Source organism: Apis florea, unplaced genomic scaffold, assembly GCF_048593485.1.
Source record: "Apis florea isolate Af1SG1 unplaced genomic scaffold, ASM4859348v1 contig_2492_pilon, whole genome shotgun sequence".
NCBI lineage: Eukaryota > Metazoa > Arthropoda > Insecta > Hymenoptera > Apidae > Apis > Apis florea.
Genome location: NW_028256593.1, coordinates 3,151,127 through 3,177,010, shown reverse-complemented (window position 1 = coordinate 3,177,010; position 25,884 = coordinate 3,151,127). Strand labels below are relative to the sequence as shown.

The 25,884-nt window shown below is 27.5% G+C and overlaps 4 protein-coding genes and 1 long non-coding RNA gene across 17 annotated transcripts; 2 read left to right on the top strand and 3 right to left on the bottom strand.

Annotated features, from left to right (window-relative positions):
• Positions 1-8,073: 8,073 nt before the first annotated feature.
• Positions 8,074-12,849, top strand: LOC147657938 (uncharacterized). The gene is made up of 2 exons (XR_015291609.1): positions 8,074-8,135; positions 12,074-12,849. It is a non-coding gene; the product is annotated as an uncharacterized LOC147657938 (long non-coding RNA).
• Mp20 (muscle-specific protein 20 transgelin) lies at positions 10,531-12,453 on the bottom strand. The gene is made up of 4 exons (XM_012487327.3): positions 12,229-12,453; positions 11,480-11,691; positions 11,214-11,334; positions 10,531-10,854 (listed from the first exon to the last, which is right to left on the bottom strand). Exons 1-4 carry the CDS (start codon positions 12,256-12,258, stop codon positions 10,663-10,665), a joined length of 555 nt encoding a protein of 184 aa, XP_012342781.1. The 5' UTR covers positions 12,259-12,453; the 3' UTR covers positions 10,531-10,662.
• Positions 12,850-15,002: 2,153 nt separating the features above from the next.
• On the top strand, positions 15,003-18,468 carry Bap60 (Brahma-associated protein 60). 8 transcript variants are annotated; one of them, XM_086906202.1, is made up of 8 exons: positions 15,026-15,112; positions 15,214-15,408; positions 15,686-15,820; positions 15,888-16,063; positions 16,403-16,748; positions 16,824-17,021; positions 17,314-17,572; positions 17,659-18,468. In XM_086906202.1, exons 3-8 carry the CDS (start codon positions 15,707-15,709, stop codon positions 18,063-18,065), a joined length of 1,500 nt encoding a protein of 499 aa, XP_086762328.1. In that variant the 5' UTR covers positions 15,026-15,112; positions 15,214-15,408; positions 15,686-15,706; the 3' UTR covers positions 18,066-18,468. The 8 variants fall into 8 exon arrangements, with proteins under 8 accessions (XP_012342776.1, XP_012342777.1, XP_003694177.1 ...); XM_012487322.3 differs by lacking the exon at positions 15,214-15,408 and having other exon boundaries at positions 15,003-15,112; positions 16,418-16,748; XM_012487323.3 differs by lacking the exon at positions 15,214-15,408 and having other exon boundaries at positions 15,007-15,112; positions 15,689-15,820; positions 16,418-16,748.
• Positions 18,469-18,756: 288 nt separating this feature from the next.
• LOC100872768 (protein phosphatase 1 regulatory subunit 14B) lies at positions 18,757-24,047 on the bottom strand. Of its 3 annotated transcripts, none has more exons than XM_012487308.3 (5): positions 23,939-24,047; positions 22,534-22,751; positions 22,355-22,444; positions 22,234-22,275; positions 18,757-21,943 (listed from the first exon to the last, which is right to left on the bottom strand). In XM_012487308.3, exons 2-5 carry the CDS (start codon positions 22,738-22,740, stop codon positions 21,902-21,904), a joined length of 381 nt encoding a protein of 126 aa, XP_012342762.1. In that variant the 5' UTR covers positions 22,741-22,751; positions 23,939-24,047; the 3' UTR covers positions 18,757-21,901. The 3 variants fall into 3 exon arrangements, with proteins under 3 accessions (XP_012342762.1, XP_012342763.1, XP_086762325.1); XM_012487309.3 differs by having other exon boundaries at positions 21,148-21,943; positions 23,945-24,000; XM_086906199.1 differs by having other exon boundaries at positions 21,148-21,943; positions 23,755-23,966.
• Positions 24,048-24,437: 390 nt separating this feature from the next.
• Positions 24,438-25,427, bottom strand: RpL31 (ribosomal protein L31). 4 transcript variants are annotated; one of them, XM_003694014.4, is made up of 3 exons: positions 25,335-25,427; positions 24,731-24,957; positions 24,438-24,624 (listed from the first exon to the last, which is right to left on the bottom strand). In XM_003694014.4, exons 2-3 carry the CDS (start codon positions 24,949-24,951, stop codon positions 24,474-24,476), a joined length of 372 nt encoding a protein of 123 aa, XP_003694062.1. In that variant the 5' UTR covers positions 24,952-24,957; positions 25,335-25,427; the 3' UTR covers positions 24,438-24,473. The 4 variants fall into 4 exon arrangements, with proteins under 4 accessions (XP_003694062.1, XP_031772659.1, XP_086762326.1 ...); XM_031916799.2 differs by having other exon boundaries at positions 25,263-25,391; XM_086906200.1 differs by having other exon boundaries at positions 25,273-25,391.
• Positions 25,428-25,884: the final 457 nt, after the last annotated feature.

Here is a 25,884-nt window from a genome sequence, read left to right as displayed (position 1 = left end):
ATTTCAACAGAAACAAATAATTTTAAAAATCATTTCAGATTCATCTATATTCGTCTAACATCGAAGTGTTAAAAAATACAAACATAATATCATAATATCAAAATAAAGATTTAATAAAATACAATAATAAATAGTGTAATAACAACATTTCTATCTACGTAATTAATTTGTATTACACAATCTTCCCTGTAAATACTAGAACTTAATTCATACACAAAAGAAAAAGTTTCTACTCAAAAGTAGAAACTTTATTATCCAGACTTACCTACATTTCAACGGAAACAAATAATTTTAAATTCGTTTCGCCACGACTCATCTACAGCCGTTCGAAAGGATTGAAGCCAAGTTAAACCTCAACAATCTCCCTGAACGTTCCCATGAACGAATTTACGGGATAAAATGACGAGCCAGAAACGGTTCCACTTTTATTTCGGGCCGAAAATGGGGTAGGGCCGTGGGATCGAATTCCGTTTTTCTTTTCGAAAAGCTGCCGGGTAGAGCCGAGTGGCGGCGCGCACACACGCGGATTCGGTTGTGGGAACACACTCATCCGTTATTAATAGAATCTTGCTCAAATTTCTATTTTTAGACGGGCTTATACGCGCGCACGTGGCTTTATGTAAAAAGCTCGCGGAGTATATGATCGCTGCGGTCACGCCCACGCAGCCAACTACTCGGGAAGCCATTGTGCTGGACTTGCTTACTCGACTAGTCGCTAGATTTTCGAAAGATATAATTATTATGATCGTGCATTTTAAAAAATATTTAAAATATTTGAGATATCATTGTGCGGTATCGCTCGCTTATGGCACGATCGATTTGAAGATTAGATTAGAACAGGAATAAAACGTGATTCGCGAACGTTGCATTTATATAATTGGATTAATCCAATTTATTCGTTCGGATTATTTAGAATTTTTACCCGCTTTTTACCCGTCCGAAAAATTCTTTCATATACAAAAATAAATGAATTTCTCGAAGGAATTTTTGGAAGAGGATATCGAAGGGGAGGAGTATCATGGTTGTTCCTCTTATGAAACGTTAAACAACACCATTTTCCATTTGCTATTTCAACAGGAGGACGATAAAAAATGTATGGGATACGCGTGTATAATTGGAACGTTAGCCGGAGACACGTGACCCATCACCGTGGAGCGTTGTCTCGTTGATTGACAACGGAATTTGATTATGTTTCTGAGAATGGATGTCCGTTCAATCGTGTTAAAAATAGCGGGAGAGGAAGTGCTCAAAAATTCATCGTATCGCGAAAAACTGTAGTCCCTTTATGCATGTATTTAATTAAGAAGTGCAACGATCTCGGTCGCGTTACAAATTATTTACACGAAACGTACAACATTGAACTTCGAAAATGTTAATTAAATTCGCAAGAATAAGAATATCCAAGTATTAATAATTATTTTTTCCAATTTTTAATTTTACAATCTTTTTTTTTTTTTTTTTTTTTTTTTTGAAAAATTCGTAACAATCTCCTCTTAATTATTCTTAAAATATAACGGAAATCGTCGTGAAACTTCTTCGAGTCTGTCATCCCATTAAAAGCTAGAATAGAACTTAAAACACTTATCAAACGTGTTCAAAGCGAATAATCTCTCTTTGAGGCGATGAAATTCAGCCGATAACAAAAGATATTCTGCACGAGACCGAAGAAAGAGAGAGAGTCCTATTAGTAGCCGTTAAATTGAACCAGCGCGGCGCATAATGCAGAAATTCTTGACTCGTTCCACTTGACCGTCTCTCTCCTTCACCCCACCTTTCACAAGCTGAAATTATTTCCGTCCTGCTGCGGGTGTTACATGATCACGGAAGAGCTCTCTTCGAGCCATCCCTCGAAAATCATCGACTCGATATCCCTCCCCCCCTCCCCCCTGTCATTTCATAATTCACGAAATATTCCGATCCTTCCGATCTTCATTCTTTCATAAAAATATTTCCTTCCTAAATTTCAAAACAGAAAGCATTCTCTTGTTAGCAAATTTTTAAAAAAGAATTCTAAAAAAAAAAAAAAAAAAAGAAAAAATAATACTAAAAAATTATCCTCAAAAATATCACAGTCTTTCATTTTTATTCGTTCTTTTTTTTTTTTTTTTTTTCCATGAACATTAAAATTTGTAATTCGTCTTTTAAAAATTTTTCGCTTCCACAATTTTTTCACGTCATTCTCGTTTTAATTTTTTTTTTTTACCAGCAAAAGATCGTAGGAACGTTCATCTCCCGTGAGATGAACCGCGCAAAAATACCGTGTGTTTACAAACACGAGGCGATAAATATAAAAAGCGTAAATCGAGCCTGCTTCTTTAAAGCTCTCTCGATTTTTACAGGAGCCGATGTCCGGCTTCCGATAAATAGCGATACAAGTTCATGGAAATTTCGGGATGAATGGGTCGAACGGTGTTTTCCAGGCGCCTCCCTCTTCGTCGAGAACCGTGGCGGAATGCGAAACTCAGGAAAGTGGATATAAGCGTAGAGGATGGCCTAGTTGCCATCGCGGCCATCCGAAATATTAGAATAAGCCCACGCGCGTAATACAATCCCGTTGGTAAGGTAACCAAATTTAGCATGTGACTTAGCAGACGCCCTCGAGACGACTTGCACGCACGATGACTCAGACCGAGCGGAAAAGAAAAAGAGATGAAAAGGGTTAGGAACCACCTGAGAAGGGGCGGGGAAAAAAAAATTAACAGTGTGTGTTTTGTTGCGCAAGAACGTGATTTTCGTGTTATTTCAGTTCCGCGTGTTGTTGCCGGTTTTAAGTTGGTAAGACTGGCGACGAGAGAAAGTGAGGTTAATTCAGCTCGTACGGTTTGACATTTTTTTTTTTTTTTTGGTAAATTGTTAAAATTGATTTTATGTTACATGGATTTTATATCGCATGGATATTTTAATTTTTAAATGTAAATTGTAAAATTGAGGAAATGGGGGGGGGGGAGGAAGTGAGTTAATTCATTCGTATGATTTGAAAAAAATTTTTAATAAATTGTTGAATCAGAGATTGGTCAGAGTTTGAGTTGAATTAAGGGCTCGATGATAGAGTGTGATCTTTTATTAAGTTTGAAATATCTCTTACAATTGTCTTGATTTGGAGTATAACCGTGATCTATGATTCTTTGTGGATGTGTCAATTTAAGAGAAAGGACAAGTCATCTCAAGTTCGATTTTATTTCAATTAGAAGTCCATTGTGTTTGGAGTCCAGTCTAAGTTAGCCTCGTACCGGGTCTAAGTTAAGCCTGAGTTTAATCTAGACTATCTTTTGCAATAGTCCTTGGTACGGTCGTGGTTAGGTCAGGGTTGGGGCGGAATTAGATGTAAATAAAGTTTTGCGGTGTAAATCTCGAGTACTTAGGCGTATTTTTTGCAATAATCCTTGGTCCAGCCTAAACTTAGCCAGGCCATAGGAATATTCATATTTAAGCGAAGTTCAAGTATAAGTTAAATCCAACAGTTGCTTAATACACCTAATTAAATTCATTTCATTTGAAATAAATTGAAGGTTAAAATAAAATATTTAAATTAAAAGCAAGTTAACTTTAGAAGAACACGTCAAATTGAAATATTTATATTGGTACAAAAGATATTTTTGGTTCAAACTTATGTAATATATTTATAGGATGAATGATAGTGCAACATCAATCATGCTGAACATTTTTAATTCTTATGTTTAAGTACTTTTTTCTCTCTACTTTTGTTTCTCTATTTTTCTTTCTCTTTTATTTTTGTGACAATAAAAAATCTTGATATATTAGCTGTCCTAAGATGACTAATACCTTGTTTTGCGTAGTTTACATCATATCTATTTTTCATTTTAATAATATTTCAACTATGACAAAAAGTTGTGTATTCTTTCTTCTTTATCTTGATAAATCTATTTGGGATTATTTATTTTTTATTATCATTTGATAATAAGTAATTTTTTAAGCATCTGTAGAAATGTATAGGGAAGTTGTATTGCAGTTTAAATAATAGACTTAAATAAGACCTTGATTAATGTCATGGTTTTAAGTGAACGACCTACTTATAAAATATTGCATTTTGGCGCAAGCACAATAGATCTACCGAATTCTTTCTCGATCGAAAGAAATTAATTAATAGAATCTTGCAGAATGGTGTTGACAATTTACTACTCTGCATAGCAAATTTGTTAAAAATTTAAGCTAAAGACATTACTCTTTTTTTCCTAACGTTACAATCGATTTTACCTGCATCAAATTAATCTTTTAATACACATTTCTCCCAACATTAATTTTCCTAGATTTTTAATCTCGAAATCGTCTTAGATCAGAAAATCAAGAATTTTCATTTTAGAGGGAGATTTGAAGTGGTTTGTCTACGTTTGATTCATTTGGAATGACTTACTTACGTTTGACTCGGTTTGGTCTAGATCTTGGTTAAATTTAAATTAAATTTAGATTTAAATTAAGAATTTTTATTTCGATCAAGTTTGAATGAAATTTACGTTAGGTTTGAATAAGATTTAAGGATTTAGATGTTGGATAAAGTTTGAATTAGATTTTAACTTTAGAATAAAATTCGTATTAAATTCGAGGTAAATCTGAATCAGAATCATAATTTCGAATAATTCTAAAAGTCTGTGAAGGCGTTATTCCTCGGTTGTTAAAAGTAGAATCGAGACACAATGACTGCTGACGAATTTCGCGTTTCGCAATCAGCTGAGTCATTAGCTGCATCTCGGATAAAACGAGATAGTTGGCGACAGAACTCATCTTCAACAACAGTTTTACTCGAATCCTAAACTTGATTCCGCTTGCTCGTTATTATACAATACCATTTATATTACATTGTATGCATATTTGTCTTATGTCAATTACGATTGAATTTTCGATACGAGATATATCTAAAAGAATTCTTCTTTTATCGAAATATGTTTGGAATTAATAATTATTCACGGTTAAAAAAAAAAAAAAAAGGAGCAAGGAAACTAAGTTAAAAAAAAAATTTTTAATTTTTCTATATCTCGTTAAATCTTAACGATATATGTAAAGTTCCAAGTTGCGGTCCAATAAGAGAAAATTAATATCGTGCAAGAAGTTTGCAAGATCATAAGAATTTTGGTGCAGTTCACCGGAGTTAATTATTGCGAGATTTACGACGCAACTTCCAGTGCCGCGTTGCCTATCAATCTCGATGAAATATGCGGCCGACTCGCCATTGAATTTTGGCTGATCGAATTTATCGTCCTGGAAAATTTATGCGCAAAATCCATTCTGCCTGCTGAACCGCTTTGACAATTTTCGATAATAACTCGCCTCTCTCGTGATACCAGATAAAATTTTCGCGAGAAATGAAGAAGAAGAGAAAAAGAAAGAAAAGAAAAGAAAAGGAAAGGAAAGGAAATACGATTTTCCCTAATCTCACGATTGTCATCAAAGAAAGCACTATATTCTTACGTTTACGCGCTTACTCGTGTGTAGTTAAATATAGAGATTCATTATTCACCAGAAACCAGTCTGCCAATAATACTTGGACAATCTTCAATTTCATTTTCCAATGGCACACTCAGCATCCTAATTTTGATGCAATTTCGTGCACTTTGTTGCCGCCGTTATCGAACACCTGGCTTAATTAGTCTAACCATTGTTGGTCGGCCTTTACGATGTAACATTCGCTGCTGCTGCTGCGATTCGGTGTATTCGCAGAATTAATCGTTCGGTTTAGCGTGTTAAATTTTTAATCCCGTCTGGTGGAATCGCGTTCCATTAAATAATCCTATTGCGTCCGTGTTAAACAAATATTTCTTCCGTTAGAATGTATTAGTATTTAATCTCATATTGTATCGAGATCTTTTTAATTGTTTTAATAAATTTGATGAGATAAAAAAGAATTTAGGAATTAGATGATAAAAAATAATAGTTGGTATTTCTCGATCAAACATATGAGAGACACGTATTTACGAGCTTCCATTTCCTTTTTTCCATTCAATCAAACATTCCAGAAAAAAAAAAAATCATTCAAAATCTATCTTATTCCTATTATCTCGATTTTATGTCAACAATCGAAAAAATTCTCCATACTGGTACGATATAAAACGAGCAATCAGTATGAGTATTTGAGAATCGTCAAATATTAACCTAAAAAGAATGTAGCAGAGTTAACCTACTTTGTCGACATAACCTCCATCCATCTTTGACAAAGTTCCCCCTGCCTTCGAACGAACCAAGAATCGATTCCACGATCGAATTTCCACGCGAACAAGAGCCCGTGATACGAATCTTCTCGCTCGTTAATCGCTCATTAACGCATTCATTAAACGTGACAAAGCGGATGAGTCGGCCCTTGTCGCACGTGCGACAATTTATTTCGCGGCCGCGGATATTTCGGTGGCCAATAAAGTTTCCTCAATAATGATGATATCTGATAGGGTTCCGATAATAGAAAGGTCGGCTAGAAGTTAGGCAGCCGGCCCAGTTTTTCGTGTATCCGTAACACGCACGAGCACACTCACGGTGACAAATATTTTTCAAGGTAACCCAGTTGAAATATTCCACCACCACTCTCCTCGAGAGCGTAGCCGATTTAATAATTCCCCAGTTTGTTGCCAATCCCGAAAGTCTGCTCGCTTGTTACATTATGCGACATAATGACTCGATCGCGAACGAATTTTCCAAATCTGATCGAAGCGTGACGAAATGAAAGAAACAAAATGTTGCTGGAACAATTTTTAATAAGAGAAATATTGGATTGGATTATTTTTAGAGATCGTAAGATGCCGTGGAATTTCTTGAATCTTTTGCGTTGCGGTAATTTATTGGCTAATAAAATGATAAGTTGACAAGTGATAAATTATAAATCATATATTTCTGTGTGATAAATAACAATGAATGAGATAATGAGACAATTAGATAATATGCTAAAAAATTTATTAGCATTTTCAGTAGTCAGTAGGGTTATTAATATTCTAAGTATCTAGGAATTTAGAGATTCCTAGATTTTTTTTTTCTCATTGTATTATTCTGTTAAAAATAAATTATATCATTTTTATATTTTATAGAATTAAGATAAGTTTCGAATATTAAAACGGATCACAAAAATTAATTCGTTTTTATTAATTTTTAATTTTCTCACTAGAAATGACAAATGTTCCTAATTGTCTTTAATTTAATTAATATTCCAGAACAATATTTCAAATTTCATATTAACATTGCTATTATTCATTAGGAAGAAAAATTAATTTCACGAATTAATTTTCCAAGAAAGAGAATAGTTTAAATTCGAAGAAATTTCGAAAAACAAACCACTCCAAAAGTTGGCCCACCGTTTCGACTGGTAAAATATGACATACGAGAAAATCTAGTGTCGTATGCAGTTTCTAAACAGCTCGCAATTGGCAGGAATTATACGTGCGATGTAACATGAGTTCAGAAATAATATACCATAGTTGAAAAATAAATGGTACAATTTAATCCTTTATCCAAGCATCATAAAGACGTTTTAAAAATGCGTAAAAGATATCTTACCTATTTGTCTTGTATACAAATCTTTTAAAGATATTTCTTAATTTAATTAATAATATTTTTCGGAAAATATCTTTTAAAAATTGTATGAAGCTTGGATAATCATTTTTCAATGCACATTATAAATTAAATCGTTAAATTACTAGCTAATCAAAAAATTTGAAAAACATTTCCAATTCTTTTCCAGCATTTAAAATCAATCAAATTTTTACTCTTCCATTACAATCGCACAGATCAAAATTTCTGGTTTCAAAAATAATCAGATTGTTATCATTGTTTACATTGTTAGCTCACTACAATATTTAAATGACGACGTATACGGCGTAATGCCAATGCCAAGATTTATAAATTGGGAAATTTGGTGGGAGACGATTTGTCGAAATCTGATACGAAATCACTCAAATTAACTCTCCGTCTTGGAGAAACCGGAGGGAAAGGATTTTAAATTAAAACCTGGTGCCGGATGCTACGACTATGGCTGGCGCCATATCAAAAGGCACACTTGCTCCTCACGCCAAGTATGTAAGAAATGAGAACGACTACCTCGATCATGTCTATTCCTGAGTTTCTACCTGATCAACTTCATTTCATTTCACTTCACATTCAAGAGTAAAAGTTACCAAAGTTACACGAGATCTCATTTCTAGGTTAGTTGGCCATTTTTCATTCAGTACTCTCTCACGCTTTACGTGTACCATTTCAAGTATATGGGAATTATACTTGTACGTGATTCCAAGAAAATAAGATGGATTTCAAAGATGAAAGAAATATCATGAAGATGCTGTTTTAATTTGGAAACTGGAATTGTGCCATTTCTTTCCTTTTTCTTCTTGAATTTTTAATTTCTAAATGTTTTTTTTTTCTTTAATTAAAGAATTAAATTTTTTATAAAAATATAATCTTTTGAAATAATCTTTTTTTTTATTTTTTATCCGAAAAAAAAAGTTTTAGAATTAAAAACTTCTACAAGGTTAAAATTTTCTTGATATCAAATAATTATATTTTTTATTTTTCATATGGAAAAAATATCTTTTGCAATTTAAATATTAATATGATTCTCGCAGTGCCATCTTCTTGTAATAGCGCATCAACTAAATTGTGGAATGGTATAATAAAACCCAGATGATATTTTTGCAATATAGTGCTATCCATCTTGTGGTGCCATCTTTTTTTACCTGACTGCGAACATTTTAAAAGATCAAATGATAATAAAGATTATAATAAGTTCAATTAAAAATGAAATCTTTTGTCAAATTTCATTAAATTAATAACTTACTTTTATATTATAATTTTATTTTATTATGTTACTATATCAACATTTTTACAAAAAATAATATAAATAACATATTCAAATAAATATATTTTAAATGTTCATTATCATATTTATCATCATCATTATAATAAAAATCAATTCTTTCGTACAAAATTTATTTTCAATATCAAGATTAATTTATATAGAAATTAAACAATTTTATAATTTTTTTTATGTAATATTAATAATGCATTTTAACTATGTTTAAAATGTATTCAAAACTTGGACGTTAATGACAAAGGGTTAAATTTTTTCTTGTTGAAAAATCCAAGATAGCTGATTCAATAAAAGAATATATTAATAACGATGGAATACATTTCTCCACCATTTTCTAAAATTATACGACGTAAATCCACGCATCTGGAAGGAGCTAAAATAAATTTAGATCGACCTGTTACGATGAAGGCCGTGCCAAGCTCTCGAATCTCGTGGCAAATGTGTGTACAACAACGATACACAATGCTAATTACAATATCACTATTTTCGTGCCGCTGCAAACTCGGAAGCCAACATGTCTCGATGCGATTCAATTCATTTCCACCTGTTATTTGTCGTCAAACAAGCAATTTTCGCGATTTTGTTAATAACAGTGGGTGTTTCATGATTAATTTGAATTATTTCATCCGATGTACAATTCGAATAAATATACCAATAAATATCGAATTAAGTATTTTTCTTTTACTTTTAAGTTAAAGATCTTTGAATCGTTTAAATTAAAGATGTATTGTAAAAATTTTTTAATATTAAAAAGATTAATTTTTAAATTAAAAATTTGTTTAGAAATTAAAAACTCGAGAAATATTTCATAGAAAGTTTAAAAGTTGAATAATTTTAATTTTTTTTTAATAATTTAAATAAACAAAATTTTTTAAGTAATTGTTATAAGTAAATTTTATATAGTAAATAAAACATCAAATAGTACAATGAATTCATTCTCAGGATCGATATGGGTACACATGAAAGTCATTCAGAAGTTAAATGGCACCAAAGTAGAATTGTATTACGTTAAAATTTATTATAAATTCAATGACTGCATTGTATAAATTCCAACAACGTAATACGAAACTTTTAATAAACTTTCGTATTTATTTACTAGAAAATCATGCGAACAAAATTATAACAACATGCAATCTCGTTTATTTTTTTCTTCAAAAAATAAAAATCAAAACTTTCTGTAAACCATGGTAACCTTCGAAAAGTCATATATTTTTATTCCTTTCTAATTATATTCTTTACGTCGTCACGATTTGTTAAAATTTTATCGTTTCTTCCAAAATTTTTCTCTCTTAACTTTTCTCTCTTTCCTGTTTCCTTTTTTGTATTCTTTTCAACAATGTGATATTTTTTATCAAATTTAATTTTCAATTAAATTAGTGACAAATTAAATCAGAAATGCATCAGTGACGCATTTAAAGATTTTCAGAAACAAAATTTCTATTTTGAAAATTTGGAAATAGCGAAAATTTCGAAAATACCTATTAAAATAAATCATACGATAAATTAAGGAAAGTGATGCTAAATCTGTATTTAGAGATCAAAAATACTACACATGATGCTTCTACTAAACAATGTAATAAAGTTATTACTGACCATCTGTTTTATTCATTATTTTGCCTCATAATTTTATCTAATCTTCTCGAAGAAATCGAGAAAAAAATTAAAAATATCCGATTTACTGTAGACAATGGACCTAATGGATCAAGGATAATGTCGATTAAACAAATTCGTTCTTAAATTATAAATATATGTTATATATATATATATATATTATTTAATTACAAAATACAAAATAAGTACAATATATATATACACGTACATACAAAATATAAATTTTTCTCGGATCTAAACCAGCCAATTAGGATTTACTTTCCTAGAAGAATTTTGCGGGTGGCACCAATGCTTTGACCCGATTGGGTAGCACCTTTATTGGAACCGGCTTGCAGACCAATCACAGTTTGCCCAGCACGCAGTTGCTCCTCAGTGAAATCACGTTTACATTCATCAGCTGGTTTGGGTCCTAGATAGGGTCCTTTCCATTCTGGGTGCTTATATGTCTATGGTAAAAAAGGAGAATTACACATGAAACTAATGAACTTAGAAAAGTTACAAAGATATTACTAAAGAAATATTATTAGTGATATTTTAAATTTAATATAAGAAAAAACTTTCAATTTAAAAAGCTAAAATTTGAATTGAAATTTGAAGCAATGCTGAATTTCATTCCATTCATGAAATATATTATTAATCCATTTATGGATTACTTCATTCATATTAAATATTCAATGCTACTTTTTTGGACATTATACGTAACGACATTAATATCATTATATGTCTATTATTCATGATGCTATAACTAAATGCACTTAATATTTATATTTAATAATACATGTAAATCAACTCTTAGTTAACTTACCGTACGACCAAGAGCAAAGAGAGTCGTCACAACCTGTGCGATGTCTTTTTTCTCCCACAAGTCGACTGTTTGGAATACATCAACGTCAGCTACGCCATAATCCTTTAGAGCTTTCTGGAATCTAGTTTAAAATAGAATTTAAAAAAATCTCTTTCCAAATGATATAATCCAACGAATAAATTTATCATAGTTGCAATATTATATTTTAAATATTTTTTTAAATTTATACGATTATATTTTTAATTTATCATGAAACAAAATCTTACGCGTTGATGTTTTCCATCATTTTGAATTGACCACCAGAACTGTTGATCTTTGAGATCGATCCTGGGGAAATCTTGTTCATCAGGTGACACAGCACTTGTCCATCCTTAATAACATCCTCGAACAGTTCACCAGGTGGGAATTTTTTGCCCAAAATAGACTCGATCCATTCTTGAGCTTCTTTTTCCTGCTCTGGATTACGCTTTGCAGCGATCTACAAGAAAAATTAAAATGAAATTACAGTTCTCATGAATAAAGAGATCATTGGAATATTTATATCATAAAATTTATATATTCTATTAAATCTAGATATACATATATATATATATTTTTTATTAATTAACAATCATTTACAAAATTCTACTTTCATGGATATAACACATTTTTAAGAAAAATATTTTTAAAGATATTTCTAAATATATGTTTCAAATTCTTTCCCTCAAAAACTCGTTTAACATTCGCATGAAACTTGTGTCCAAAGTTTTCAAATCCAAAAATCCAAAATTTCAAATATTCAGAAAAAAAACGGCATCCTCTTTGTAAAAAAAAAAAAAAAAAAAAAAAAGAAACTCTAACAAATACGATTTTAATTTCAGCAAACTGTCGCCATAATGCCGTTAATAAAAGTCACGATAATTCACAAAATGGAATTTGCAAAACCATTCTGAGCGAGATTAATTTGCAACGGTCCTTGCGAACTAAACGACCCGTCCACGATTACTGATGCACAAAGATCCTCGTGTTATCATACCTTGGCGCGCACTTGACGTTCGAGAGCCATTCTTGTATCCTGTGTAGTTTCTTGAAGAGGACTGAAGTGCTTGGTCCGAGGGCTGCTCCCTCTTATACTCGTGAAAGATGGCGGGAATACGACCCACGCTCCGGAGGAAGGTGGTCCAACACGGGTGGAGCCCTCGTGTGTTTCGAAAAAGACCACGCTACATCCGTGTCCGTGTACGTGCTTTCCACGCTTTTCGACGATCTAATATTAGCGGCTTATTCACTTGGACAGTAGGATTTCCAAAATCGCGGCTGCCAAACTGCATCTCTACGATAAACACGGGAATCGTTCCACATGCAATGGATAGGATATGGGGAATGGATGTGATCACATAGATTTAAGAAGAAATCCGTGAACAAGAGTGCAAATATATTTAATACAACTCTCGAGAATTATCCTCAGGGACTATTAGATGTTCACTTTTTCAAAGAATATTGTCAAAAGTTATACTCTCAAATAATTATATTGTATTCTAAGAAAGAATTGAAGAAGTATTCATCGTTAAGAGGAGAGATGTATATACGTGAGAGGTATTAATATGATTTTGGAATGAAAATGAGATGAATCAAGTATATGTGTATATATGGAAAATGATTATTTTGTATTTTAGTTAATTTACAGTTTATTCTGTATTTTATTTCACATTTTTAATATGCAATGTCTCGTTTGTTTGATCCTTTTTGGTAGAAATATTGGTAATGACTTGGAAGGCTGACTAATTCTAGGCAGATTCTACTTCCGCTTTCTTGATTATACTGATTGTTCACTTACTTACTTATTTCTTTTATTTTGAACGATTAATCATGCTATTTATTTAATTATTAACTATGTTGGAGTATATTATAGTAATAACAAAATCTAAATTTTGTAAATAAGTTTTTAAAAAAATTTAAAAATTCTTATCATTTTAGCATTTTTACCATTTTTAAAAAAATGATTAAAAATTTTAAATTTAATTGTAGTAAAATAATATAAATATTTTAGTATTTGATAAGTAAAAAAAAATTTTTACAAATTATTAAAGATCTAAATCTAAAAAATCTTCAACTTAATTCATTAGATAGTTATATTTATAGTTTCTTAGATTCTTCATGGTTATAAAATGAGTTTCAAACATTTAAAAAGAAAAAAGAAATTTTAATTTACGCAAGATGTTGTGTTTTCTTTAAAATGTTTTTTCTTTAAATAACTAACCGCTATATAGGTCGAGTTATTATTGCGTTGATCTACTTTTTGAATTTATGTAAAGAGCCAACAAAAACCCGCCAAAATATAGATAATTTAAAATTTTTTATTGAAGATGGCGTATAAAGATTTTTTAAAATTTTAAACCTAAAAAAAAATACAATTTTTTTGTGTACAAAATATATATATTCTTGAAGTTTGATTATTTATTATAAATTAAAGTAATTAAGAAATATAATAGGAATATAATAAAAACTTTATTGTTATTATTTATAAAATCATTCTTTTTCCTTTTAATACATACACAAATGAATATATAAAATTTAAAGATAATATATACTAGATAATGTATACTAAATAAGACTAGATGTATACTAGATAATATTGATATTTCTTAATTGTAAAAAATTATGAAGAATCGTTTTTCATAATTTAAATAGAATATTTTGTTAAAGATATTAAATAATTTTATCGAAAAACAATAATGGAGAATTGTGCAATCAACTTTTATTTCAATGATATGAAAGATTATTCACTGGCGAAATCGTTAGCTAGTGACTCAGATTTAAATATAATCACGACATCCTGCGTATTTTCATTTCCTCTTTTCGCTGTCAGTATACTTTTTATCGAATTCAATAATTTTGACTATTTCGAATATTTTTTTAAGTCAAAAATTATTAAATTCATTATTCATTCATTTAATAACACTATATATCAATATAATATCTATTATTAAAATTTTTAATAAAATATATCTATATAATGATATGATCTGTATATAATCTGTATAATAATGTAAATATGATATAAATAGAAAATTATTTTTATCTTTTCTAACGATTATCTCGCAAGAAAAATAACTGAAACTAATTATCAATATTTAATTTTTATATTTAATTTTGAATTTAAACATTTATAATTCAAATATGAATCGTTCAAAATAAAATCTCCACGCAATTTATGATTAATTATTATTATATTTTTATGAGAATTCGCGTGCGCATAGTATTCAAGGTATTCTATTATTAATATCTATTAATCATTTATTCAATGTTCAATAGAATTCAAAGTGTTATTATATTATAGTGAAGAATTTTGAAAATTTATACCAATATCTATGAAAATTTGTGAAATGAATTTTTATGAAAAATCTTTTTATTATTTTATTGAAAAATATAAATAAAGATTTAATAATATTTAAAATATTTAAAAAAAAATGTTTTATTTTTTAATATTATGTTAAAGTAAATAATATATAATTAAAATTTTATTATTCGATTTATTAAAACATAATATCAATGTTATAATAAATTTTTATTAAATAATTAAATTTTTTGAATAAGAAATAAAGTGATAAAAATGATTTTTAAAAATTATTAATATAATATAATTTTATTTTAGATTTATTTTTTCATAAAAATTTATTTCATATATTATTTTTATTGATTATTAATTATATTAAATCAATTCTTTTATTTGATTAGATTCAATAATTTAAAATTACATTACACACTGCAGTCAACACAAAAAGAATCCCCTACAAATGCAACAACAATGATGCCCTCTTAAGGATGAAATAGAAAACTTGTTTATCCATAATCTGCCGCTTTTCGGGAACTTATATTATTACTTTACGTACCAGAAAGTGGATAGAAGCTTTAAAGGCGTAGGTTATTTTTTAATTATCCAGAAGATTTATTTTATATTCTTTTTTTCTCCGTTTCTTTTTCCATATTTCAACTCACATGAAGCCATAAAATATTGCAGTTTGAAGCGTTCCAAGTAGAACTGTTGTGATAGAAAAATGCACTCGATTCTGATGGATGAAATCTGTCGAAAGTTCTAACAGTGTTTAATATTTACTCTTATCTTCTTATCATTTTGTGAATTTTATCATTAATTAATAATGTTATATTACTTATAAAATAACATAAATTGTGATTTAAGTAAGGTTATAATTAGGTACGCTTTTGAAGGTTATGTTTTTGATTTCTCAAATGATTTGACAGAAAAGTTTAAATGTTTAAAAGATATTAAATTTTATTTCTTTGTAAAAATAAACGATTTTATGTACAATAATGAGATGTAAATAAATTTACTTTTTTAATAAACTATTGTACATTTTGATAGTATTCGTATAATTTTGTTATAATAATAAAATATGAATAATTTAATTCAAACTAATTATAAATAATTTAAGAATATTTGTATACATAAAAAGTTTATTAATTTCAATCAGTAGGACAATCACCAAAGAAACATGGCACAAAGATTTCCTGTACCAAATACAGGGAATAATGGTCCTCCTCCACAAAGATATGCAGCATCATCTGTGCCTCCAAATCTACGACAGTATTCTGGTCCAAATTTTCCTGTAAGTATTTAATAAATAAATTGAATTAAATGAAATTAAATTATTAAAAAATTAATTCATTGTGCAGATGCAACAGAGATCTGGATTTACTCCTCCTCCACAAATGGCTAATGCAGGACCTGGACCAGCTAGTATAATAAGAGCAAATCAACCTTATTCAAATATGCGTCAAGGACCTATGCCTACTCCACCAGTTGGGAAAAGAAGTGCAGATCAACGTATTCCTATGTCACAACAGAAACCGTAAGTGCATTAATAATGCATGATTTTATTTAATTTTGCATTTGTATTTATATTATTTTGCTCATTAACTCATTGCATTAAATTATTAATAAATGCATTGATTAGTCATTTTTATTGAAAAATAATTCTTAGTATTTATTATTTCATATTTCAAAAAGCAATATGTCAATTGATTAATTTGGTTTTTTAATCATTAAATTATTAATTTGTTTTGTCATTGAAATTACAATATTTAAAAAAACCATTCACCAAATTCACCAGGAACTTCACTGCATTTCATAAGCTTCAAAATTGGTTTATTGATTTTTGAATCTATGATTTTTACACAAACTCATATAGGTATTTTTGGAACAGTGATTTTTCACATTCCACATCCAAGAAGAAGAAAAAGTTGGCAGATAAAATATTGCCACAAAAAGTGCGCGATTTAGTACCTGAATCTCAGGCTTACATGGACTTACTCGCGTTTGAAAGAAAATTAGACGCGACTATAATGAGAAAACGACTTGATATACAAGAAGCTCTAAAACGTCCAATGAAACAAAAACGGAAATTACGAATATTTATTTCTAATACATTTTACCCGGCAAAAGAAGCTGGTGAGGGCGAAGAAGGATCAGTTGCATCTTGGGAACTTAGAGTTGAAGGACGACTTTTAGACGATACAAAAAATGATCCTAATAAGGTGAAAATTATCGTAAAAAAAACAAATAAACGATCGTTAAAAATGCAAGATATTAATATATAGTTTAATTTTTAGGTGAAAAGAAAATTTTCTTCCTTTTTTAAAAGTTTAGTTATAGAATTAGATAGAGATCTATATGGACCCGATAATCACTTAGTTGAATGGCATCGCACATTAACAACACAAGAAACAGATGGTTTTCAAGTAAAAAGACCTGGAGATAAAAATGTTCAATGCACTATTCTTTTACTTCTTGACTATCAACCTTTACAGGTTAGAGAACTTTATAGAAACTTTTTTTCTATATTTTTTTATTCGTTCTTTAATTATTAATAAAACTTATTTGACTATTTAATAAAACTTGCAAAAACTTGAATATATCAAAAAATAAATATCTGACATTCTAATCAAATCGAAATATTAAAAAGAATTTCTCAAGATGCGAATAATTTTTATAATTTAAAATAAAGATAAAAATTTTTCGCATATTCCTAATATAATTAATATGTATAAAATAAAAATATAAAAATGTGTAAAATTTAAGAGAAAAATTTTTTGGTTGCAGTTTAAATTAGATCCTAGATTAGCACGGCTTTTAGGTGTACATACCCAAACGCGACCCGTTATCATATCCGCTCTTTGGCAATATATAAAAACACATAAACTTCAAGACAGTCATGAAAGGGAATTTATAAATTGTGATAAGTATTTAGAGCAAATATTTGCTTGTTCAAGGATGAAATTCGCCGAAATACCACAGCGTTTAAATCCATTACTTCATCCGCCAGATCCAATCGTAATCAATCATGTTATTAGTGTCGAAGGTATTTATCATTAATAATTAATAAATACAGATATTTCGTATTATTTAAGATTTTTGTAATCTATTTTTTATTGGATTTTAAATTAGGTACAGAAACGAAGCAGACTGCGTGTTATGATATAGATGTAGAAGTTGATGATACGTTAAAAACGCAAATGAATAACTTTTTACTTTCCACCGCAAGCCAACAAGAAATCCAGAGTCTCGATAATAAAATTCACGAAACAGTTGAAACAATTAACCAATTAAAAACAAATCGAGAATTTTTCTTAAGCTTTGTCAAAGATCCTCAACAATTTATCAATAAATGGATAATTTCACAAACAAGAGATTTAAAAACTATGATAGATGTTGTTGGAAATCCAGAAGAGGAACGTAGAGCAGAATTTTATTATCAACCATGGGCACAGGAAGCCGTTTGTCGATATTTCTATACGAAAGTTCAACAGAAACGCGCGGAATTAGAACAAGCGCTCGGTATTAGAAACTCATAGGTATTAGGAACTCGTAAGTATGAGAATTTAAAATATCAAATTCGAGACATCGCTATGTAAAGTATTTATATGAATCTTTTTCTTGTTCCAATTGCGAAACTGATCGATTAATGTGTCTTACGCTTGACTTAGTGTTAGTCTATGACGTTACAGTACGAATGATACCATACAAGTGGCATATTTTTACGAATGTTCAAAATAATGAAAAAAAAATGTATAGTAATACTAAAGAAATAACTTCACGATTGCAGATTTATTTACACGAATGTATATCGATCTCGTATATGTTTATTCAAGTAATTTTCCCAGATCTTTTTTTCTATGAGAATATGTATTACGATCCGCTATGCGCACTATAATACGATAAATTCTGTATAATATGATGAATAAATCTTTGATATAATTCGCTGAAATTACTTTAAATTAGACCTTATGTTAATTTTAAATAAATATTTTTATTATATTATATTATTTATATTATATTATTAATAATATAATTATTGCATTTAAAACTTAACTTTGATTTTAATTTTCTATTGATTTAATTCAGAAATTTAAAAAAAAGTTTATTATATCTTTTTTTAAATTTTATAAGTTTTACTTACTGTTATAATTTTTACTTACCACTATTTACCATATATCAAATATAAAATTTTTATTTATAGAATTTGATTATTGATTAAGATAAAAGGAATCATAAATTTTTTTATTATTCAATTCTTATTTTGTTTGTGCAAGTAAATACAATCTCTTACATAATCAGTACATGTTGATGCAAAATATTGTTTCTTCGTGGAAACGGCAATATCGCCAATTTAAAACGTAAAAAACACGAATTCTAAATATTCATTCTAAATATTTCATCTTTTTCAATTTTTTCCCATTTTTTCTTTTTTTTTTTTTTTTTTTTTTTATCATACCACGAATGCGGAAGAATTTTTAATCGGTGTAAAAGTGCTTTTCTTTTACTTAAGAGTATTATGAATTTTATGAATTTGATTCCATATTACAACATTAACATTCCAAACATTCACACAATGAGAAAATCCAGTACCATTTTATACGTGTTTGTTCTTTTCCCTTTTTTTTTTTTTTTTTTTTTTTACGAAACATTAAGTATTTCTCATATTTCTTTTTAAAAACTATTTTCCGAGAAAATAATCCTGAAATCGCATCATTCCAATTACACACAAATTCCTACGCTTTTCTTTTTTTAGATACATGAAGCCGGAACGATACATATGTAAATATATGTTACGAAACATTTTTCACATGCCGACGAGTATTACACGTAAAGCATTTGATCACGTTTCTATTTTATCATATAACGCAGAACAAAAAAAAACAAAAAAAGTCATGATACGACATTTCTTCTGATGATAAAATTTAAAAACTTCATAATCTTTTTTTTTTTCATTTTCCTTTTTTTACATATCGATGCGATGAACATAATTCTATCGAAGGTCGCATACAATATTAAATCACAAGTGCACCAATTGATTGTATCGTTTCTAATACAATAAACTTTGATTAAATTCTGACATGTTCGTTCGACATAAAAATTCGTTTGACATCAGTAATATAATATGTCATATAACTTTTCGACCAAAATGAACGAGCATGTCATAATTGCATTGTTACATCAGATCAAGGTTTATTGTATAATTTTACTTTTCTAATCTTAATTACACATTCATATATATTTCGTCGTATAAAGTTTTAAATATATATATATATATAATTGGATGACAAGATTTTTTTTCCTTTTTCATTTAATTAGATATTATTCATCTAAATTATATGAAAGTTTTAAGGATTTTAAGGTAGAGAGATATTTTAAACACAATTTTCTATGATCATGATTTATAAAGATTACATTTTGCCGAACAATGAAATGGCAAATGAATCTTTATATACTCAAATATATATTTCATAGAATAATCATGATCATTAGTCCTTGTTTGGATAAAATCATTCTTGTTCATCTTGCATATTTTCTTTTTTTTTTCTTCTTCTTTAACTGGGGCTTAATAACACTAATGAATATCGTACGCTTCTCTTCGTAATATGAGATAAATATAATCTTTAAATATTTTATTTTTTTTGTTATTTGAATTTGAAGATATATCATTAATATATTATGTAAATATTGCTTTTTTTTATCCAATGTAAACACAAAATTCTCTATTTAATAATTTCTCATTCAACATCCGATATTATGTATTCGATCTTCGATAATATATCCATCTTATCATTCTATATGCCATTTATGATGATTCTGTATGCATTTATATGCATATGGTATGTAAGAGGAAGGTAAATTTAATTTATGCAGTCTTTTATCTTTTTTTTTTGTTTTTTTTTTTGTTTTAAGTAATAATGCAAGATACATCAGTGCAAGAGATCTTTTGAGTTTTCCGGAAGTTTATATTAAATTTACTTCCTTCCTCTTTTATAACTATGGATACGTTTTACACAATAGCTCGTATGTTAAATGACCATCAATAAACCGTATAAATGTCACCTATAATTGCACTCTATTGTGACAATGAATTTTATTTTCATATAAATGTCAATTTTTTTATACTAGCTATACATAATCACGCATTTACAAATTATTTTATCCAAACGAGGCAAAACAAAGAATTTATGTACATCATCTATTTCTTTTTTTTTTTCAAGACAATTGATTAAAGATTGATTTAAATATTATTTAAACGAATATAACACCTCTATAAATATAAATTTAAAATCTTGAAATTAACAACATGATTATATAAATAATAAAGTATTTAAAAAGATTATCGATACAACGTTAGAATCTAAAAAATTTAATCTTTTATTTAGGAATGTTTATATTTTTTCTTTTTTTTTTAACGACTTAACAAAAACTTCTAAAATATCGAATTTTAATCAACTGTTATCCAAAAGGAAAAAAGAATCATAATAAAACTTATAACAGAATAAATTTTTACTTCATAATAATTTTCAATACTGATTCGGTTCTGGAGCAACGATAGGTGTCATTTCCACGTTTTAATTATTACTATGCCAGTGATAATATCATCTGAAACATACACGCTTTTATTATATTATCAAACAAATTTTTTTTCTTTTTTTTTTCTTTTTCTTTTTTTTTTTTTTTTTTTTTATCAATACAAGCATTCGATGCGAAATTTTGCATATCTAATCTCCCTTAAAATATTTTCTAAAATAAATAAAAAGTTGTAATAATTCATTACACTACATAAAACATAAAAAAAATCGATTATTTTAACCCAATCGTATTCTCAATTGGGATAATTCAATAAACATAGGATATGCATAGAAATTATTTGGTATAGTTACAGTTTGGAAATATTTTGTTAGTTGATCATTCTTAATAACATAAATATTACTACGAACAATGGAGTATAGAATGCATACAAAACTAGAATGTAGAAGAATGTTTTCTACTATACATCACATTGGATGGATCGTACAGCAAGGCAGTTTTGTGTACTGTGAGGTTTATTACTTGATATGCGATGCGCACATAAATAACTAACAAAGTTAGCTGTTGTACTGAGATAAGTCAGATACTAATGCTTACGATTTCAATATGAAATAATATACGCTAGAATAAAAATGTGCAAAGTCATTTGATGGATTTTTTCTTTTTTTCTTTTCCTCATTAAATTCGATCCAAGTATAATAAAGTGGCATTTGAGTCGCGTTGTGCGCAACTCATTAAGGCTTGAATATGTCTTTGACTTGTTCCAAATCTGAGCAAATTTATTAATGCTTCAAAAAAGTTCTTGCAAACACGTAAGTGTTAAGAAGAACACAGAAGTTCTTCAAAGTGTTTTAGCTTTTTCAAGTAAATCATTAATGAATTTCTGAAACATATAAATAAATATATAAATTTTTATTAGTGACAAGTACAAATTTATGAGTGAAATTATAGTTTTAAAACCATAAAAAATACACTATGATCAAGATTATTAATTTATTATAAAAATATGTAATGCAATTTTTAGATAGAATCAATGAAAACTAGTTGAAATAATTTTAAGAAAATAATAAAATTGAAATATTAGTTTTAGGAAAAATAGTATTATTACAATATTAATAACAAAGAGATTACAAGTTTATTAAGATAAAATTACATATTTATTAAGATACTTACATTTATATCATGTGGTGGTTTTTTTGTATCAACTAATAATTCCTATAATTGAAAGCAAAATAATAAATGATTATAATCAATTTATATTCTAATAATAATTATTTAATATATATTTACATACTTGCAAAAATCTTCGTCTATGTTCATCACTATCCATATCAAGAAGTTCATCTATATCAATTTCAACTTCTCGATTTTTACCACTTTCATTCTGCAAATTAAAAAAATTAATAAATGATCATTATAATCATTTTTTAATATAGTGATTTTCAATTATAAGGTGCATTAATTTTAACTTACAACTGATTCATATAGTTTTTCTAACTCATCAAACAACCACATTTCAACTGCAAGTCTTTTACGAATAAGAGACATTTGATGAGATCCATACTTAGCTGTTAAAAATTTTTCTCTGCGTTCCTTTACCTCTCCTTTTTCAGTAAAAGCTACATGCAAATTTGCACGTGCTGGACTGCGTTCTGCTGTAAGTACTCCACCTCCTTCCATTATAAAACTACCTAATAATTTAAAAAAAAATATAGAAAAAATTGTGCAATAAAATAAAAAACTATATGAAAAATAAAAATTTTAAATTAATAAAAAATATAAAACTTGCATATATGTTAATGTATGTATCTTTTTAAAAAATTATTTAATAGATTAAATCTTTAAAAGTTTAATTGCATTCATTATAACTAATATAAATATTTAACAAGAAATGTTAATAAAACAATTACAATATTAGAACGAAAGGATAAAGGAAAAAAGGAAATATGAAAGAAATGCATTAAAGTACATAGAGAATATCTTTATATATGTATATCCATCTAAAAATCTTTATTATTTTGTGGCATATAATGCATATTTTACAAAAAAATAATTACATAAAATAAAACTCGAATACATTTTAATTTATATTATGAGAACAAAAATTATATTAAAGAAGAAATAAAAAGTAAACATAAATTTTTATATTTTTTTATCTTTTGATGTGATTATTTTCTTTCTTTTTCTAATATAAAAAAATAATTACAATTCTCTGTATTAATAAATCGCATAAAAAAAATGAAACTATTATAATAAAAATTGAATAATAAATGAGTAAAAGTAAAAAAAAAATGTGAGAACGAGAAATTTTTTTTTAATGCATTTATATTTGTTCCCATGGAATTATGTGCATGATTTATTTGACAAAAAATAACCGCCTGATTGATTAACAAATTAAATCAAGTTAATCAAAATAAATAATTATTGCGCATAAATTAATCATAAATATTCTTTTTTCACTTATGGATATGAAAAATCACACACATGCTAACTGTCTTTTGCATGCTACAATAAACAATGGGCTCCTGATTTTATTATCTCAAACGTTATTGAATGTAAATGCAACCTCGATGAAATATGACGCTTTGACTATACAAATACTTAAAGAATATCGAAATAAAATTATGAATAAATTATTAATACTCTGATAAATTGTGATACGATAAATTAAAACAAAAAAAAAAATTATCGTACCGACAGTCGTGTAAATAAAGCGATACGGCTAGATAGATTCGCGTTTGGTATTTTAATAAATCAGCAAACTCATGTCAGCATAATATAAACAAAAACCAAACCTATTATTTCACTATGAATACATGAGTTAATAAAAAAATAATATTATTAGCGCATGTTCGTATAATCACTTGATATTACTTACACTCACTTCTTCTATCTCAGAATGTAAACTATTCGAATCGTAATACAGTATCGTAATGTCCGAATCCATACGAATAAACTTTCTTGAAGTTAGTCGTATGCGATATCATTTCTACACTAACAACTACTATATAATACCATACCATACAAAATATCCCTATTATATGACGAATTATAATTCGAATTAACTAGGGATATTTTGACATAGAAAATTTATTATTTAGAATATCATAAAAATACTCCAATTAGTAGAATTACGTTTTAATAATTAAATCACATTTTTTTTCATATATTTGAATTTAGTTAAATTTAAAATAGCTTTAATTTAACCATTAAATTTTATTAAATTTAAATGAATTATATCTCATTTCACGTAAATTTAATGTAAATTTACATCTTACTTTATTTATAATAGAATCAAACAATTAATAAAATAATGAAAAATTTCTAAAATATCGAAAATAAATGGAAAGAAAAATATTAAAATAATAATATATTAATAAATTGAGATAAATTATTTATTAATCAGAAATAAATCAATCTTGACTGGCATCAACATTTTCTGTTTGTAAACCCTTAAAGGAAGCAACTGGTATATAAGTAACAAGGGTATATAACTTGTTTGCAGAATCTTCATCATCATTTCTTCTTCTGCTCAATCGTACACGAACTCTGAATGGTACATTCCTAAAAATATAAAATTTATTATTTAAATTAATAATATTTAACATGTAGTTTAACAGTTTAGATATTTAATTTTAATTTAGAATTTAATTAAGTATATAAAATTTACCTAATTCCTTTAGACCAAAGTTGTTTATTGAGTCGTGTATCAATTCTCACGTCTGGAGTTCCCATTTGTTTTTCAGCAAATTTACGAATTTCTTTAATAGCTCGTGGAGCACGCTTTTTAAATCCAACACCATGAAGACGTTTGTGGAGATTCACTGTATATTCACGAGTTACAACCTCGCTCATAGCACTTTTACCTTTTTTTTCCTTGGATTTAGCCATTTTATGCTAAAAACAAATTTACCGTCACGATATGACATAACCAATTTTTATATATCTTTATAATAAAAGAAAAAAAAAAGACTTTATAAAATACAACTTAATCAAAAAAAATATAGAATATAGAATATACATTATAAAATTAATATGTCACAAAATATTAAGTTTTATAATTATTTAAATTATGTTAGTATAAGAAAAATAATAAATAAAACAGCGTTGCACTTATATATTTTAATTATAAAACATATTATATTATTAACAATAATATTAAACGCATATTATTATGTAATAATTATTTGACGTAATTATACCGAAATTTACTTATTATTAAGAATACATAGACAGATGTTTCTTGATTTTACTTTAAATGAATCTGTCAGTACCTTTTCGTTTATACGCTTGAATGTAAAAGAACTATAGTTCTTAGCGTTCCTAAACTCATCAGCTTGTGATAGATATTGATAAAATTTACTAAATAAAATATCTTTATAATTAAAATAAAATTGTTTTTTTTCTCTCATAATTTATTATTCAAATATTAAATACAAAATAAATATATAAGTAAAAATTATACATTTAATATTTTATAATTTTTTATATTTATATTTTTTTTATATGAAACCACTTAAAATGTATATATTAGCTAATCATGTTACATAAAATATAAATTTAATCTTTATATACAGTAAAAATCAATATTCTATTCTAATTATATTTGTATTCTATATATATTATCATAATACATACAACATAATTTTATAAGTGAAAAATATACAATACTTTATTAATTTTATGTAAACAATTTTTTAAAAAATTTTTTATTCAAATTTATTAATATATTTCTGTATTAATTAAATATTTCCGTAAATATACGATGTTTTTACAACTAATAATTGTATTAATAATTAATTACGTAGTAAAAATTTTTAACAA